The sequence below is a fragment of the Thunnus albacares genome, chromosome 8, assembly GCF_914725855.1.
Source record: "Thunnus albacares chromosome 8, fThuAlb1.1, whole genome shotgun sequence".
Taxonomy (NCBI): domain Eukaryota; kingdom Metazoa; phylum Chordata; class Actinopteri; order Scombriformes; family Scombridae; genus Thunnus; species Thunnus albacares.
In genome coordinates, this window is record NC_058113.1 from 30700284 (window position 1) to 30718870 (window position 18587).

Consider the following 18587-nt stretch of genomic DNA (forward strand, 5'->3'; position numbering starts at 1 on the left):
CTCAAACACACACACACACACTCTGTAAGGCTGACAGGCCGAGGCAAAAGCATGCATTATCATAGCAGAAAATAGCTCAGCGTGTGTGTGTGTGTGTGTGTGTGTTTTGTGTGTGTGTGCGATCGATATGTAGATGCTTTTTAAATGGTATTTTTATCAGCGAGTGACCATGTTAAGCAGCGTGCAGTGAGGGATTTCTTAAGATGCACGCCAAGGTTTTCCGAGAAAGGCGTTTTTTTTTTTTTTTCGTTTATTCCGAGAGGGACCGGAAGGTGTGGAGGTCACGATGGAAGGAGGGATGGATGAAGGGAGGGAGGGAGGGAGGGGAGGCAGGAGGATGCAGACTTGTTTATTTGTATGTTTGTGTTGATGCGTACGAGTGGGTGTGTCTGCATGTTTGCATGGAGGAAAAGGAGGAGGAGGAGGAGGAGGAGGAGGAGGGGTTGGAGGGATTTCACTAGGCAGCAGAATCAGAAATTGACATATGCATGGCGTCTTATCTGGGAAAATAGTAGCAAGGCGGTTTGCTCAGTTTGCTGTGTAATTTGGTTGCAGAGCTCCTGTTGTGTTTGGTTGTGATGGGTGTGAGTGTGCAGCCTGCAAGAGCAGCACTACAGGCCCAGAAATGCATGTGTGTGTGTGTGTGTGTGTGTGTGTGTGTGTGTGTGTGTGTGTGTGTGTGTGTGTGTGTGTGTGTGTGTGTGTGTGTGTGTGTGGTGCAGGCCCCATCTTGTTCACTGTTTTCCTTTTTTTTTTTTTAAATGTAAGCTGTAAGCTTTCTATAAAATATGGCTCACTCTGCTCACATTTTACAGTCTTTAAAATGATTTATAAACAGGAAGGGCTGCTTTTTTGTGTTATTTTGTTAAGTTATTTACCTATTTACTGGCTTTCTGACTCAATTATCTAGATTTATTTTTCATTTGAAGTGAATCAGATTTCAAAATGACCTGGAAAAGTGCTTGTTCCCATACCAGTTTACTGCACTGTATGAAAATTAATACCTACCTCCTATAAAAAATACAATAAAATACAGCTGATAAATCAATTTGCTAAAACACCAATGTTATAGATCAAATCAGATGCAAAATTAAACAAAAAATTAAACATAACATACCAAATGTGAGCTGAGCAGACTGTAAACTTGCAGGAAATGCTGCACTGATGAACAGCTGAGTCTTCACACTTCAACTTTTTAAAAAAAAAAAAACTTCCACCTGTAACAAAAATGGAGACAAATGTAGAAAAGTAGGACCTCAGCAAACTCCTCCTGCTGTATGATAGAGACAACTAATTGCTCAACTTTTAAAAACTTATAATGATTTTTAGAGCGCTTGCTCGGAGCTATAAAAAAAAATAAGCAAACAAACAAAGAGACAAGAAATAAACTCAGATTCAGTTCAACTTATCGACCTTTGTACCCCCCCTTGAGCTCCGTTTTGCATAAATTAAAGTTTTTCCTTCATCCTCGCGCGGCTCGGGCCACCAGATAATTTCATTTGCATAAAGAACGCGGAGCCAATTACACAGGGAGATATTTACATTTTATATGAAAAATAGTTGTAGGGCAAATAGGAGGCTGTTTAAAATGCGCGGATCGATACTTGCTATCGCGCGCTCATGGCCGGATGCGCGCTCACACAACAAACAATACAAACTCACCCACACATCCCTTCTTCCTATATATATATATATATACATATATATATATATATATATATATATGTATATATTTATATATATTTAACCTTTTATTTTTAACACAATAAAAGCTTTTATGCATATGAAATAGCTCTGCTGCTACATTTTAGAGAATTTTATTTAAGTTATTCCAAAGATAATTATTATAAACTAAACTAATGATGCAAAAAATCTCAGCTATTTTTTTTTTTAAATATATCCCCCTCATCTAGTGTTTGATTTTTTTTGCAGGTGAGACTACTTTTTAGTGGGTTTTTTCCCCCCTCCAGTACTTGCTGCTGTAGCGCATTATTGGCTCATCTGCACAGGAGGCGAATCCAGTGAATTAAACTAGTGCATTTGCATTAATCCAGATATGATCGATAATAACATTATTCACGCTGGCTAAGTCAAGTTCCACATCATGGCGTACACGATCATTACTGCAACTAAACCTGCAAATAATAGAGGTTAAAAAAAATAAAAATAGAGTGATTATCATGATTCACAAAGTTTCCTGCAACAGCAGCTACACTGTTTTACATTTTGGACATGATGGAGGCGTGAATTTTTAGTGTATTTTACTTTATTTGGTGTAATTATTTCACTTATTTAAGGGAAAGCATCTGTTGCTGATACTGTCAGACATTTGTGGAATTATACAGATATTATAAATCAGGCTTTTCTTCATTTATTTTGCTGTAAATATAAAAGTGTGGAAAATGCTCCTTAAGGAGATGTTAATAATAAGAAGTGTGATCATATCCAGGTAGAAATGTGTGTGTGTGTGTGTGTGTGTGTGTGTGTGTGTGTGTGTGTGTGTGTGTGTGAGCAGCAGGCCACACGCTGTCAATGCAGATCAACTGTAGGCCTATAGACACATATTTGCCTGCAGGTGATGTGTGTTTATATCCAGCCTTTAAAAAAAAAACAAACAAAAAAAAAAAAACAGGAAAAAGGAGCCAAAGAAAGATCAATGTGAGTCATGTGAATCATTATAATTTTTTATGTTGCGTAACATATGATATCAGACTGATGAAAGAGGCTTTTTAACCTCCTGATCATCAATATTCATGTTACACTGACTGCAGGTTAATACGCTCTATCTGTGCGTCTCTCAGGTTGTTTGATATTAGACGCGTTGGGTCAATATTGAGGTTTACATCAATGCTAATTTCTAACATTAATATCATCATTATTGTTATCTTTTCTTTTTTTTCCTGTAGATTTAATCTGGTCAAATTAATTCAGTTATTGATTATTCGCATTGTGATGTGTGTAACGTCAGGTCTCTTGGTAATAATTGATTTTATCGATTGGTTTGAGATGGGAGAGAAATAAAAAAAATTTTAAAAAAAAAAAAGGAAGTTGACAACAATAAGGAGGAAGAGCAGAACAGTGTCATTTTATATTGTGAAAGGTTTTCAAAAGTAAATTAGTTTCAAATGTTAATTAACTGCTTTAGATTAATAATGAAGGCAAGAATTTTTAAATTTGCTGTTTTATTTTTTAAAAATCGATATATTTTTTAATTTGATATGTTATATATATATATAAACTATTTTTAACCATATTGTAGTCTCCCCTCCAAAAAATACAATAAATGTGATTAAAGAAATATTATTTACAAATAAATAATAAAAGCAGGATTTTATTGTGATGACATTTCAACAGTGTGTTTAAAAAAATAAATTAAAATAGTGATAGTAATTGTGATTATTATAATAATAATAGCACTGTAAAGATGTTAGGATATATATATGATGATATAGGAGTTTAAGAAAAAGGAAGAAATATTAAAGTTGAGTTCACACTGTGGAGTTTATATCAACTTCTCACTAGTTTAAACTCCACCTGCAGCTTCACAAATACTTTTCTCTTTAACTCAACATTGTGTGTTTTTATTTTCTTGCTGTAAAAGTTTTATCCTAACAAATAAAATCACACTCTGAACACCAGGAAGCTGCACTACAAGCTGTGAAACTCAACTCTGTTTATTATAAAATAAAAAAATAAATAGAGACTCTTGCTTTTTAATATTTGCTTTTGCTGGTAAATAAAGTGGATTTTGGAGGAAAATATTGTGGCAGGTTGACGAAATTAAAACTTAAATATCGTCAGTTTGTATTTGTTTCATTGCAGCCTCTTTTAGTTTTCCTGTAGTGAAAACATTCCTCACATATTCTGAAAAGAGGCGCAGAAATTTATTTTTAGGTGATGTTCAAAACGGCTGTAAAAGCAGATGTGTCATATTCGGTATATTATGGTACTTTTAAACATCGAGGATATAAATGAATGCAGCTACACAATAATGTCAACCAAATGAACATTAGTGTAAACTGCAGCAGCAGATGGATATTTGTGAGTTTGATGAAGAAAACAACAATCAACACTGATGAAAACTATATTTTATCTTTTTTCCTTTAACTCCCGTCAGTTTGGAGCCATAATAGACGAGTCACACCTGAAGCCTTTTATTTTATTTCATTTGATCTTTTTAAAGTTTATTTTGCAGTGTTTGGTTTTTCTGTGCAAAGTTCATTTTCGCCACTTAAAGTATTGAAAGAGATTAAACCACTTTTCTATCTTTTTTTTTTAAATAAAACTATCAATTCCTTTTCAAAATAAAATACTGACTGTCCAACACGTCTTAAATGTATCATATATATACAGTATATGACAATAAATCACTTGGAAAATGAACTGTTTTGTGTTTTTCATGAATGCACTGCATGTGTATGAGTACTGTATGTGTGTACAGTACACACACACACACACACACACACACACACACACACACACACACACACACAAGGCATGGCAACATGCATGGCTTAGTTTCAGATGTCATGTTTTGCAGCCATTACAGTGTGTGTGTGTGTGTGTGTGTGTGTGTGTGTGTGTGTGTGTGTGTGTGTGTGTGTGTGTGTGTGTGTGTGTGTGATTAAATAATGCATGGGATATCCAGATTAAATTAAAACAAAACCACTGATTTAGTCTAATAATAAAACTATAACAACAACACCACCAGTCTCTCCTATCAATTAAATTATTATTATTATTATTTGGAAATAAAACAACAACATATTTACGTCTGAATGAGTCTTTACACCCGGATTTCCTTCTAAAGACGTAATAACTGACACAAAACTCACACATCAGCTCATCAGACACTGAAGGAAGCAGTTTTTTGCTCTTTTAATCCCGCAGATTAGCTTCTTCTTCCCTGCTGGACGCTGCTGAAATATGCGTCATTTACATGTTGTTGTTGTTTTTTTGTTGTTTTTTTTATGACTCCGCTGCTGCAAACAGGGAGTCAATATCTCATTCAAAACTGCAACCCCACGCGTGCTCTCCATCCATTATCATTTACCAATAAGTGATCACATTTACTCGGTGATTAAACAGCAGATTTGGGAGGCGAGTGTAAAGTTCAGGATGAATAATGTTGCACTGTGTGTTTTCCTCTTCCGTCCTGTTGCTGCTGCTGCTGCTGCTGCTGCAGGATGTTTGCAGGCCTGCAGGCCAGCATGCACAGCACGTCCGAGCTGCAGAAAACACCAAGCTTCTCCTTATTTATTTATTTATTTATTTATTTATTTATTTATTTCTCTCTCCTTATAATAAAATATGAATTCATGAAGTCACTCTTCCTTCGCAGGCTTGAGTCTCATCTGTTCTGTGCCATTTCTCTCTCTCTCTATCTCTCTTTTTCCATCATTTTTTTACCAGAAATAAAAACCATTTCTATCCCTTCTGGCTGATTCTATTTATTTTCCAGCACATTCGTGGTCATTTTAAGGTCACGCCAATGTCCTCTGACCCTTGACCTCTTCGCTATTGGCTGCTTGTAATATTGGTAATGCAGGATTTGATGCAGTCCTACATGTCCCTCAGGATGGAAGCATCAGCTAAATGGTTAAAAAAAAAATGTAAACGCCATCAATATCGGCTTCAGATTAAAAGCTACACCCTCCGCATCTACAGTCACTTTGGATGAGAGCTGCGGCTAAATGGCTCAAATGTGAGTATTCCTCAGTTTATTTATTGCCTGTATCGATAATGGCGGGTTTGAAGCTTCTACTGTTGCTTTCACTGTAAGTCCCCTCTGAGAGCTTGAGCTAAATGGCTGAAATGTAAATGATTTGGCCGTAATGTTGCTGATCCTGCTGCTGCTGCTGCTGCTGCTTCTCTCACTGCGAGCAAAGTGACTCTGAATGAGAAGCATCAGCTAAATGCTCCAAATGGAAATGAGCTTCCTACTGGTTATAATGGTGAGATAAGATTTTTGAGGTTATAATGTGGGGATTTAGCTTAAAAGGCTGGAATGTATATTTCTCAATATGCAGGAATTCCTCCTCGTTTATTCATGAGCTCATTCCAATAGGCCTGTTATATTATAAGTGGCTGAATGTGGAGCCTAATGTTGACCAACCAGGACCCTGAACGCCCCACCGGGTGTCAGTTTCCCTCCAGGCCCCACAGTGTAAAAAAAAAACAAAAACTTTTGGGGGGCCTTGAATCTCGGGTGTCAGTCTGCCTTCTCGGGTTTTTTTTCCAGCCACAGAAGGTGAACTTTCACCCCGACCCTCCAAAAGGACCTTTTTTTTATTTTATTTTCGCTCTGTAGCCGTTGACCATTTTTACCTCCAGCTACTCGCCATCCATACTGCGCATCCCTCCTCGCTGGATGCGCGCGGGGCGGATCGATAGGGCAGCATCTGCTCCGGGAAGCCGGCGGTCCCACACCGCGCACCGCTCCGCTGTTTCCAAACGCCAGAACTGCTCATCTCTGAAAATTAAACTGACAGACAGATATGATTAGTATGCGCTCTGCCTCCCTGCTTCTGTCTGTCCGTGTGTCTCTCCCTCTCTCTCTCTCTCTCTCTCTCTCTCTCTCTCTCTCTCTGAGGCGCGCACAAACACGCACACAGGCCTGACTATACACACTATATCCATGCTGCTGCTTATATGCACGTACAGGCGCCAGCACACATAAATGGGTACAAATCATGTGAACACGCGTATACAAGCATGCACAAGTGCACACAAGCACACATCTGCACGCAGTCTGTGTATAAAATCACACAAATTAGACACCAAATCAAGCATACACATCTACATTTACGCAATATTACATTCAGTGGACACGCACGGCCTGCAGTGTGTCTGCTCGGTGCTGCAGCAGCAGCACCAGCAGCAGGTCGAGGGTCTTCTGGAGAAAGAAAAAAAAAAAAAGGGTCGCATTGATCTTGTTTGAGGGACTTTCCAGACTGAAGTGTTGGCGTTGCGGAGTGAATGCAGAGTGCTGATTAAGAGCTGAGCTAAACACCAGCGTCACTTGACAGCATTTATTCCTGAAAGGTGGGATTTTACATTTGTCTTAAACTAACAAGAGGAGTCTGGAGAAATAAATAAATAAATAAATAAAGGCAACATCCCTCTGGAGTATGTGGTGCAAGACAAAAAAAAAATACAAGATGTGGCCTGTGAGAAGATGGCACGCAGCAGAGTGTAAATGGATAGATTTTTTTTTTTTCTGGAGTCAATAAGTTAGTGAGGCGATTCTCATAATTGCATATTCACCCTTAATACAGTTTTTAATCATCTCAGGGTTTTCCAATCGAGTCTCCTACTGATATCAGAAATTAGAAGTAAAACTTTACAACTAAAATCATAGAAATAATTAAAAAAAAAAAACACACATAATAATAGTAGAGAAAACCTGAAATGCTGGTGTATTATCTCTATGTTGCAGATGATGCTCACAGTGACAATAGTACTGCCAACAACGACATCACTTGTTACATAAAAAAAGAACAAAACGACATTAGCTGCAGCCTGTGAAAATCCATCGATCAGACACAATGAAGGAGCCGAGCGCAGCACAATGACCAGGATGTGCGCATATAATTCATAAATTGTGCATGCAATCAGCTGAAGAAGGCTTAACCTGTGGGGTTATGAGAAAGGGAGCATCTCCACCTCCACACCTCCCCCGCCCCCCCCCCCCCCCCTCTCCCCCCTCCCCTCGTCAAACCTCCCCTCCCCTCCCCTCCCTCCCTCCCTCCCCCCCCGGAGAGAAAGGGTTAATTGGAGTAGGAATTTCATCGCACATCTGTCAGATTTTTAAGGCCGTGACGCACTGAAAGCAGAGAGTCAATGTGAGCAAAGGGGGAGGAGGAGGAGGAGAAGGAGAAAGAGTTGGTGGTGAGATCGATGAAGTGGCAGGCAGAGGGAAGAGGAGGAGGAGGAGGAAAATCTCACGAGATAATGAAAGAAAAAGAGGAGAGCTGCTAGTGTAGAGCGAAAAAATCGAGGCTAGACCCGGAGAATTTTTGTGGAGTGGAAAACAAAGACTGGGAGAGGAAGAAGAAAGAAAAAAAAAGGGGGAACGAAGAGAACGAGAGAGAGATTGGTCTGTAACCGCAGATGGTGTTTGCACTCTGGTTTTGGTGAATGTTGCACCCCGGGGCGCAGCGGACCAATTGTGTGAATCTGCAGGGCTGCTCGGCGACACAATCGGGAGAGATGCACAGGACGGACAACAGCCGCGGACGCGCTCTGAGAAGTGGATAATAAAGGTAGGACATTTAGATCTCCATTAACCGTACATGTCGGTGTGTTTTTTTTTGTCTCGGAATCGCCATCATGTTTTTTTTTTTTTTTTTTTTTTTTTTTTTTTGCTGCTTAGTTAACGCATCGTTCAGATTCATTACATGTGGAGTAAATATGCAAACAGCGTCTCGCATGCGCGCTACTTCTGTATTCATAACTTTGCATAAGAAAGAAAAAAAATCCGAGATGAGATTTGGGTTGAAGTGATTAAAAGATTGGTATCGGTGTTTTTTTTTTTATCGGGATGTGTGAGGGGAAGATTACTCAAACGCTTCTGTCGTTGTTATCATTTGCGATGCATTAGTGTAAATTAGCGGTTTAAACCGAGGAGACCAACGTTTTGCGATTGTTTGCCTTGTTTGTAGCGATGAAAGTTTAAATACAGCGGAGTAACAGCGGCTGTCTTGTCTCACGCAGGCACAAAAGCGAAGGCTTCTTGCCCAGGAACACAGCTGAGCACCAAAGAGACAAGAGAGAGCAGAGTGCTGATGCTCAAGTGAGAATAAAATCACAGTTAAAGCTCCTGATGCGGTTGCAAACTCGTTTTCCTGGAGTTTGAGGGAGTTTGAAGACAGTACTTAACGTTATCAGATAATTAATTAGACACCCCATAAGCCCGGAAATCAATTAATTCACAAATCAATAAATCCATAGTCTGGTGTAACAAGAGACCTTCCAGACTGTTAGCCCGGCTGTTGAACAACAATAACAAGAAGAAGAGCAACAACACGCGCAGGGGTAAGAAATACAGATTTATTTGCTGAAATTGAAGATGGATGGGAGTCTAGGGGAGATGTCCCTCCACAGCCACTCCGAACTGGCTCACGGCCAGGACGGCAGGGCCATGCTGCACTCGCGGGACCTTTCAGCTGCTTTCCCCAGGCCCTCCCTCGGGGGTCCCTCCATGTCTCTGGAGCATGAGCCTCGTCCGCCGGGCTTCGACCACTCCATGTCGGCACTGGGCTACAGCGGTGACTCCCCGTCCAGCGCCGGCAGCACCTACACCACCCTGACGCCCCTGCAGCCCTTTGATGACAAGTTCCACCACCACCACCATCACCACCCCTGCCTGCCTGTCAGCAACGTCATCGGCAGCTTTACCCTCATGCGTGAGGACAGAGGCCTCAGCACCAACTTCTACAACCCCTACAGCAAGGACCTGGCCATGTCCCAAAGCCTGTCGCCCCCCTCCACAGGTTCAGGCCTTGGCTCTACCATGCACGGCTACGGCAGCCTGGGCAACAGCCCCAATGGCAACGCCGGTCAGATGCTCCACGGCGGGTACGACGTCCACGGGGGGAACCTCTTCTGCAGGACATCGGATTTCGCCCGCGAGATGTCCCCACCAGGCCTAGGAGGAGGCGAGGTGTCAGTGGGGCATCAGCTGAACAAAATGGAGGCCCATCAGCACGCCCCGGGCCACCACCCTCACATCTACAGCCAGCACTACCAACCCCACCATCACCCGAGCCAGCAGGCCTCCAAGATGGGCGAGCACCTGCACTCCTCGTCGTCCGCCTCGTCCTCGCCCGGAGAGGGCATGCTGCCGGGCTCGCAGGGCGGCGGAGGCGGCGCCGGGGAGGAGATCAACACCAGGGATGTGGCCCAGAGGATCATCACCGAGCTGAAGAGATACAGCATCCCCCAGGCCATCTTCGCCGAGAGGGTTCTGTGTAGGTCACAGGGCACTCTGTCTGACCTCCTGAGGAACCCCAAGCCCTGGGGCAAGCTCAAGTCTGGCCGCGAGACCTTTAAGAGGATGTCCCGCTGGCTCCAGGAACCCGAGTTTCAAAGAATGGCCTCGCTCCGGCTGGAGGGTAAGAACTGGCTTTGCTCTCTATCTGCCTCACACACACACACATACTGTATCTACGTACACACTCATGCTCACACACAAAAAAAAACCCCACAACAACAAACAGACACACTCTCTCCTTGTTTTCCCCAAACACCTTCCTTCTCCATGTCTTCCAAAAAAAAATAAAAAATTCTCCTCTCCACTAATCAGTATGCAGCTCAGGTTGAGACATGAGGAAAAGCAAAAGCATCATACTGATGTTTCCCTTCTTCACACCACTGAATGTACCTCTGGTTTGTCTATTGTCTCAACAGCCTGGATAATAAGAACTTAGCAGCACATTGAGGACAGTTTGGGCAAGAAAGGGCCATATGTGCCGTTCCTTTGTTTACTTTGCTCCCAAACAGCTCCTATTGATTTGTACAGTAGCTACAATAAAAAAAGCCACAGACATTTGCCCTCCTCTTAAATGAAGCATGAAGATCAGCGTGAGCAGCGGTTGGGCAATTTAATCGCTTTTGAGCCCACAAAATAATTTGTGCAGATATGCCATTCTGGAGCGATTGATTAATTCGAGCGGTGATTTATATCTGCTCAGCGCGCGCGGCTGAAGTTGAGTTGGCAAAGGTAGCTGATGCAAATTAGACTTGAGCTTCTGCCAGACGTCTTTTATCAACGTCGTCACCGAGGGCAATTACTGCGAGGCTAAATACAAATGTTGTCCCGGCTCAGAGGCAGCACCTTGTAGGTTTGTGTGAGATTCTTCATATGTGGAAGGAGGGAAGAAGAAAAAAAAAAAAAAAAAAAGTGGAGGCACGATTAGTCGACTAACTGGGAAGGAAGTGGCAACTGTTTTGCTAATCATCAACATCTACTGGTTTCAGCTTCTCATATGTGAGGATTTGCTGCTTTTTCTCTGCTTTAATACATTTGAGGTTGTGTGTAAGACAAAATAAGCTATTTTAAGACGTCACAGTGGAGTCTGGGAAGTTCTGATGAGCATTTTACTTTTTATCTGACTACATTTAATTGCATTAATCATAACAATAATTATCAGATAAAGCCATGATGAAAATAATCTCTAGCTGCAGGGCCTGGTTACATATATATATATACATATTTCAGGGGGTAAAGATTTTTTTTTTTTTTGAAATCTGCTGCTTGACATTTAATATTCTTTGGGGATGTGGATTGAAGACACGACAGCACGCTGTACAGTGCCGTGTTACAGTGTTGTCCCTCCACAGGGACCGAGGACCCATCTGATACACGGAGAGCACAGAAAGAGATCCAAGTGAACACAGTAACATGAGACAAGCATAGACGAGTGTATGTGTGTGTGTGTGTGTGTGTGTGTGTGTGTGTGTGTGTGTGTATTTGCAAGTGGTCTGCTCACTGCGGGGGTCTGTGAGCAGTACGTGTGTGTGAGCCTGCCCGGTTGATCACTGCTTTTTCGTTCTCTGTCAGCAGCTCGACTGATTAAGCCCAACAAACACAATAGGGTTCATAGGTAATGATTGTGCACTCTTGCAATCCCTTCACAATTATTGATCTTTGATTGTTTGGCTCTGAGAGCACATGTGTACATCCTCCATTCAGCAAAAAAAAAAAAAGCAAACGTTACAGCAATCAAACCTCTTATCTAAAGATGAGTTATCTCTGCGGGGTTTGTTCTGTAATTCGACATCAAATGTTGTGTGATGAATGCTGACGTGTGAATGCTTTGTATGCAAAACGTCTCTTCCTGTCCACACCACAAAAAAAAAAAAAAAAAAAATCTAATCTTCCTCAGGATAAAAACAGCCCTTTGTTCCTTTGAGCGGATTGCTAGTCATCAATCATTCTTTCTTTATTTGCAGCATCCTTGTTTCTTCATCTTTTACAAACACAAACATTATTTTAACGAGTCAGGTGCTCCAGAAGTCCGAGCAGCCGATCAATCAGACTCATAAAAAATTAAAGTCCCTACACAGAGAAGTGTGCTAATGTTTGACGATGCTCTCTCTCTCACTCTCTCTCTCTCTCTCTCTCTCTCTCTCTCTCTGCTCCCACACACTCTGAAATTGCATATTTAGTTCTTGGCAAAGCCACAATTTGGACAGCTCGGCACTTTTCTACATAACCTACTTTCCGAAGGGGGTTGTTGTTTTTTTTCCCCCCTCTGGCCAACCCCCTTTTGTTTAATTACAAGCCTCTATTGATTTCCATGGGAAAGAGCAGCACGCCTTGCCCACACACACCTCGGCCGCATCGGCGAATCGAGACTGGAATTAGAATGCGCGGTGCCCTGTGCTCCCCCAGTCTGAAGATAGCTCAAGTGCTCTCTGCTTCACGCCTCAAGTTTTAAGATGATCCTCCTTAATGCAGCGCTCGCTTAAATACATAGAAGGCCCTTCAGTGTCAGCCAGCAGCGCCGTGTTATTTCCATAACTATGTCTCTGGTATGGAGCACTGCAGAGTCTGTCTGTCTGTGAGGCTACTTGGAACATAGTTTGCTGCCATTTTGTCTTTCAAATAATTGTTTTTCTGCAGAGACATTTTGCTAAACACGGAGGAGGTGATCCCTCGGATTTATCCGCAGTATCTTGTTTGTGTGTGTGTTTGTGTGTGTGTGTGTGTGTGTGTGTGTGTGTGTGTATGCTCTATGGATTACTGCGCTGTATATGAGATGCATCTCCAGCCCAACCTCAGGCTGTGGAGGAGGCAATCAGGATTTAGTCGAGAGAAGAAGGCAGGATAAAGACCACACAGCCATGCTCCGACACTTAAAGTCGGAGGGTGGAGGAGGTGGGTGGGAGGGGTGGGTGGGGGGGATCAGAGACTATAACTTTAAAGATGATGGCCGAAGCCCTTGACTAAAGGTCTAAATGAATAAGAAAGGTCAATGCGGTTTACGTGTCGGCTCCAGCGCCTGCACCACCCCCCACGGTAATGAAAGCCACAAAGCCCGGTCCACCTCTCTCCTCTCGCTGCGTACAGTTCACATTCGGGCTTAGCCAGGCTCAAAGGTCAAAGCCGATTCCATTTGCATATCAGGAATTGTAAACAGGTCGACGTGGCCTTAGCTGCGCCAACACCAAACAAACAGGGTTTGTTTTTTTTTTTTTTTATCTGGCTCTTACAGCTCCCCCCACTCAGGCGCTGAAGGGGTTAACCAGCCTCTGTGGGTCGAGGAGTCTGAGCTGCACAGATTTAATCAATAATTTCTATCAGCCCCTGGCCCAAGAAATCAGCAGGGGGTGGGCTGGGGCTGGAGGGGGGGATAGAGGGAGAGGACAGGGAGGGAGAGGAGGGTGGGGTGGGGGGTGTTCTGGCTGGGAGGGGAGGTGGGGGGTGGGGGGGTGGGGGGGGGTGTAGGTTGAGACGCCGGGGGGTAGGGAAAGGGCTTTCGATCACGTTTCAGCAACACGAGACAGGGGCATACATCATGATTAGGGGCTGTTCCCACGATCATAAGAAGCCTATAGGGGAATATTTATGTCTGCAGGAGTAGCCCCAGTGCCGGGGATTTATAGCATGGTAATTGTGAGCCTTTTACACATGATTACAGCATAAGGAAGCATTTACTTAATGGTCGGCGTTATGATCGTCAGTAAGGGAGAGAGAGAGAGCCAAGGATGGGATGGAAGCGAAGGAGGAGGAGGAGGAGGAGGAGGAGGAGGAGGAGGAGGAGAGCGTCAGGACACCCCGACTCCTCCAACAAGCCATAAATCCACACTACAAGCAAGCTAGCCAGCACTATCATGTCATTCCTTTCATTACTACATGAGCTGAGAGTGCACCGCTGTATATACCTTCTATATAACTGCAGCCCCACCACCCCCCCACCCACCCAAACCCAGAAATATTGACGATGCGGATGGTATAACACCCGTGAAAAATGTAACATTTGGAGGAAAAAAAAAAAATATTTCACTTGTAGTGATATTGACATGCTTCTGACATCTCGGCCTGTTCAGGTTTTAATGAGACGTCGCTCGATAACTCTCAGAAATGCAAACGAGCTCTGGATGCCTAAAAGCTAACAGGCCCCTGTAATCTCAAGTTGACAAGAGTGCATCCCCAAGTCAAAACATTTCCTTCAGATAATGATTTTAGAGGAGAACGTAGAGGGAGGGGGGGAGGAGGAGGAGGGAAGAGGTTGGGGGGGGGGATTCACATTCGCGAGATTTATTCATGTCCAGTTGAGTGCTTAAGTTTCAGAAAGTCAGCTGGATGTCAGAGCAATCAAAGCCCACGCTCTCGCACGCACACACACACACACACACACACAGCTCCGGACCTTCTGATGCCGCTGCTGCTGCTGCTGCTGCTGCTGTTGCTGTTGTTGTTGTTGTTGTGATGGCACTCGTGTGGAAAAGACGGCAGTAAGGTCACACTTATTTCTCAAGCGCTCGGCTAATGAGAGAAATTTGCCGCTGCGAGTTCTTAGGAGCGAAGAGCCGGTCATACAGTAAACATCAGCAGCAGAACCTCGCTTGTGTGAGATGTTTCTCAATGGGAAGATGTAAGCCAATCAATCGAACGCGTGTCAGCGCGGCTTCACACCGAAAGGCTGCTTCTCTCTCTCTCTCTGTGGTTTTATACAATGTATGTTTGTAAGCTTGTGTGTGTGTGTTTGATTGTGTGTTAAGGTTTGAAATATGGGATTTCAAGGTTATACTTAGCTGATATCTCCATCTAATCAAGTCATTTTGTCAATAATAGAGTTACACAAACCTTGTTTTCTTCAAACAGGTGAAGATATCTGCCAGCGCAGCGAGATTATTTCATCCAGTTTCCACTAGAAAATGGCTCGTTTGAAGGGTTTTCATTGATATTTTTCTTGATTTTAATAATAATCAGCCTGATTCACGATGCAGATGTTAATTTCTGGAATATTCTTGATAAAGGATGGTGATTTGTATTAGATATTGGTGGTAAATCTCTTTACTTTTTGTGAGGCAAAACTCAAATTTAGAAAATATTCTGGTTCATTGAGTCAGAGATATTTTATAACAAGCATCTCAAGATTTGTTTTCATGAGAAAAAAATCCCAATGACTCATCTTGTTATTCCTCTAAGTGAGGTTAAAGCCTGTAAAACAGCATCTAAACTACCACGGACATTATAGTTCCTTAGTTAACACCTGATAATCACTATATTATTTTAACGAGAACATCAGATCAATTAGCAGAAAAGCAAAAGAAAGAACGAAAAAACACCTTAGTTTCCAGTTTCCAGACCTCCAGGCTTGTGTTAAATAAAAAGTCCAGTATCGGCACTAATCCATTGGTCCTCCTCCCTCTAGTGTATGTGTGTGCATGTGTGTGTGCCTTGTTGTGTTGTGTTGTGTTGTGTGTGCGCACATACACCAGTGCTTACACTTAGAAACGCGATACCATCAGCAAAACAGTCACTCAACTGCACGGCGCTGATTGAAACCTCTTAAAAGTGTGCATTTAGGTAATTGCACGACTCCCCCCAAATATGTTTTAGTCCACTTAAGGCTTCTAAACACCCCGGGCAATGCCGACTCCGCTTGTTTCACTCACCCCTGACGTAACCCGCCTTTAATAGAAAATAAATTAGTTCCCCCTCTAAAGTGATTATTACTCACTCACTGCCGCCACATGTAAATGACTTTTATGAGAAACTAATGATGTCGAAGTGTCCACTAAGGGAAAGAGGGAAGAGAGGAAGTGGAAGGAGATGGACAGAGAAAGAGGGGGGGGGGGGGGGGGGGGGGGGAAAGGGAGGAAGGGAGGAAGGGGGGGGGGGGAGTTTGGCTCGGTACACAAAGGCAGAGGTTGGTGTTGTGTTTCCTGTAAATACAGAATTACAGCGTGTTAGAGGTGAAAGGTTCAGCGGTAGATATGCAGAGGAAATATGCAGCCTGAATTCAAAATGCTCGTCTGATTCTCAAAATGGATCTGAGCTCTCAGCCCACACACATCAGGCTATTTTTCTTCTTCACTGAACAAAACTGGCTTTTTTTCTCTTTTTTTTTTGTATTGTATTTATTTATTCATTTTAAATTTCTGACTTTTCGTGAGGAAATATCGATTATATAATTGGGCGAGCTGCCGCAGCTACAGCGGTGTTTAACCCAGACCCTGAGTTTTTTTTTTTATTTTATTTTATTTTGTGCTCAGTGTAAACTAGACAGACTTTAAAAAGAACAAATTACCAGAAGACTTCATCACCTTTATCACTGCTTAAAAAAAGTTTGAACTCAGCCAACTTTTACACTGAATTAATTCAGCGAGACATAACGACTTTTTAGCATTTTATCCTCTGAAGACAGAAAAAGCAGATACATAAATATATTAATTAAAGTAAACTAACAGTTACAAGATGTTAGAACATCCGACGCATAATTGTTGATTATTCAGTCCCTTCTTACTGAACATGTGAGCGAGTGATTCTTCTTCAGTGTTTCTGGAGTTTGTTATTTTCTCATTTGAATGTAGATTGCAGTTTAAAATGTAAAACAGGCCCGGCGCTGTAATGACTTTAACTAGCAACCGACAAATGAGTTGCAGGAGTATTGTTAAAAAGCAGTAATTACATTGTAGCAAAAAAGAAAAGAAATGCTGACGGTGAAGGATTTTGGCTGAAAAATTATCTTCATTGTTCTTTTTTGGAAAATTTGATTCTGCAGCTGTTTATGAGTTTGTATGTGATTCATTTTTTGGAAGATGGAGCCATCGTCAATACATGACGACGCCCGATTTTGTCTTCCAGGCCAGATGCATGTAAAAAAGTACACAGTTCTCCAAAGGGAGAATGAAGAGTATAATGAAAACCATGAGGATCTTTTAAGAGCTTTTGGACTGGATGTAGATATCTGCTTTATCCCAGCAGTCTACAGCAACTCGCTGGCAATAGGATGTGATAGGTTGAACATCTTGATTCCTTTACTGCACAATGAAACAAGTTGCTGATTCATCTCTTTTAACTAATCAAAGTTGCTTAGCTAATCTGTTTTCTTTCAACAAATCCACTTTCTCTCAGTCTAATCCATTTGTCCTAGTTAGCCAGCCAGTCTGTTAGCTAACTTCCCCTTTCCTTTTTTTTTTTTTTAATTTATCTTTTATCCATCTGCCTGCAGCCTGCAAGCGGAAGGAGCAAGAACAGAGCAAACTGGAGCGCAACCAGGGCCCAAAGCGCACCAGGCTGGTGTTCACGGACCTGCAGCGGCGCACGCTCCTGGCCATCTTCAGGGAGAACCATCGCCCGACCAAAGAGCTGCAGATCACCATCTCCCAGCAGCTGGGCCTGGAGCTCTCCACTGTCAGCAACTTCTTCATGAACGCCCGCCGACGCAACCTCAATAAGTGGGCGGACGAGGGTCGTCCCTCCTCCACGGGTTCCTCGGGCTCCAGCGTTTCCTCCTCCGTAGTGTCCTGCAGCACGGCGTGATGACGGACCACCGAGGAGGTGCGGCGGGGAGGGTGCCGAGGGAGCAAGGGGGCACATAGACTGGTCTAGGCAGAGATCAGCCGTAATAAATGTCCTCCTCGTTATCAGAAGGAGCGACGGAGCCAGCTATTATAGATGATTTTATGAAGATGAAGCATTTTCCAAACCAAAGTTGATTGCTCCCTTGAAATGGAAGGGGGGCGATACCCAGAGTGATATGACCGCAGGATGTGAGGTCCTGCTTTGTATAGTCAAGGGTGCGAAGATGATTCGACTCAAAGAAGAGTCACACCCTTACATAGACACCATCTCATTGCATTATTTTGATTATGTAGATTAGAGAGAATGAGGGTATTACAAATCAGGAGGAAGCATATTTTGGTGTACCTTCAAATCTATAGTCATCTCTCCAAACGTGAAGAATCAAGAGGTGCCCGTTTGCTCACATCTGGAGAGCTCCATTGTGTAACTTCTTAATCAAAAAGTGTTCACCATCATCCAAAGACGTTAATCTCCTCCCCCCAATGTTCTTATGGTCCTGTTTTTCCTCAAGAATCAAGGTGAAAGAGGAAGAAAAGGCTTTTTTTTTTTTTTTTTTACTTTCCTTTTTTTTTGTGAAGAACCTAATTCCCTTTTCTTAGCATGTGTTTCCATGGTGATGGTTCCCAGGATTGTATGGCGGTGTTCTAAGTGCGGAGCCTGGAATTATCAGGAGGGCTCTGTAGCGTCTCTGTGTGACTCCCACTTGTCAATCATTTACCATCAACAGGAGCCTTTCCTGTTTTTTTGGGGTTTTTTGGGTTTTTTTTTTTTTTTGTGAAGATGGTCCTGCCTTGAATGAATCAGAGTTTTCAAGGGGGGGAAACCGCAGCGCATCTCGCCATACACCAGGATAGAATCAATAAACACAAGTAGGACGTAGAAACAGATTTATTGGTGCAACCGTCTAGCTTTAAGACTCTCTCACTGAGCTTCCAAACGAAAGCTCCACAGCCATTTTTTTTGACTCAAATTCAAGCCAAACAAAAAAAAAACAAAAAAAAAACAAAAAAAATGGAAAAAACAAACTTTGAACACAAAGGCTCCA

At 42.6% G+C, this 18587-nt stretch overlaps 1 protein-coding gene across 1 annotated transcript; it reads left to right on the forward strand.

Moving 5' to 3' along the window:
• The first annotated feature begins 7784 nt into the window (after nucleotides 1-7784).
• Nucleotides 7785-18571, forward strand: onecutl (one cut domain, family member, like). The gene is made up of 3 exons (XM_044359997.1): nucleotides 7785-8264; nucleotides 8716-10115; nucleotides 17190-18571. The coding sequence occupies exons 2-3, from the start codon at nucleotides 9071-9073 to the stop codon at nucleotides 17498-17500; spliced, it is 1356 nt and encodes a 451-aa protein (XP_044215932.1). The 5' UTR covers nucleotides 7785-8264; nucleotides 8716-9070; the 3' UTR covers nucleotides 17501-18571.
• The last annotated feature ends 16 nt before the right edge of the window (nucleotides 18572-18587 follow it).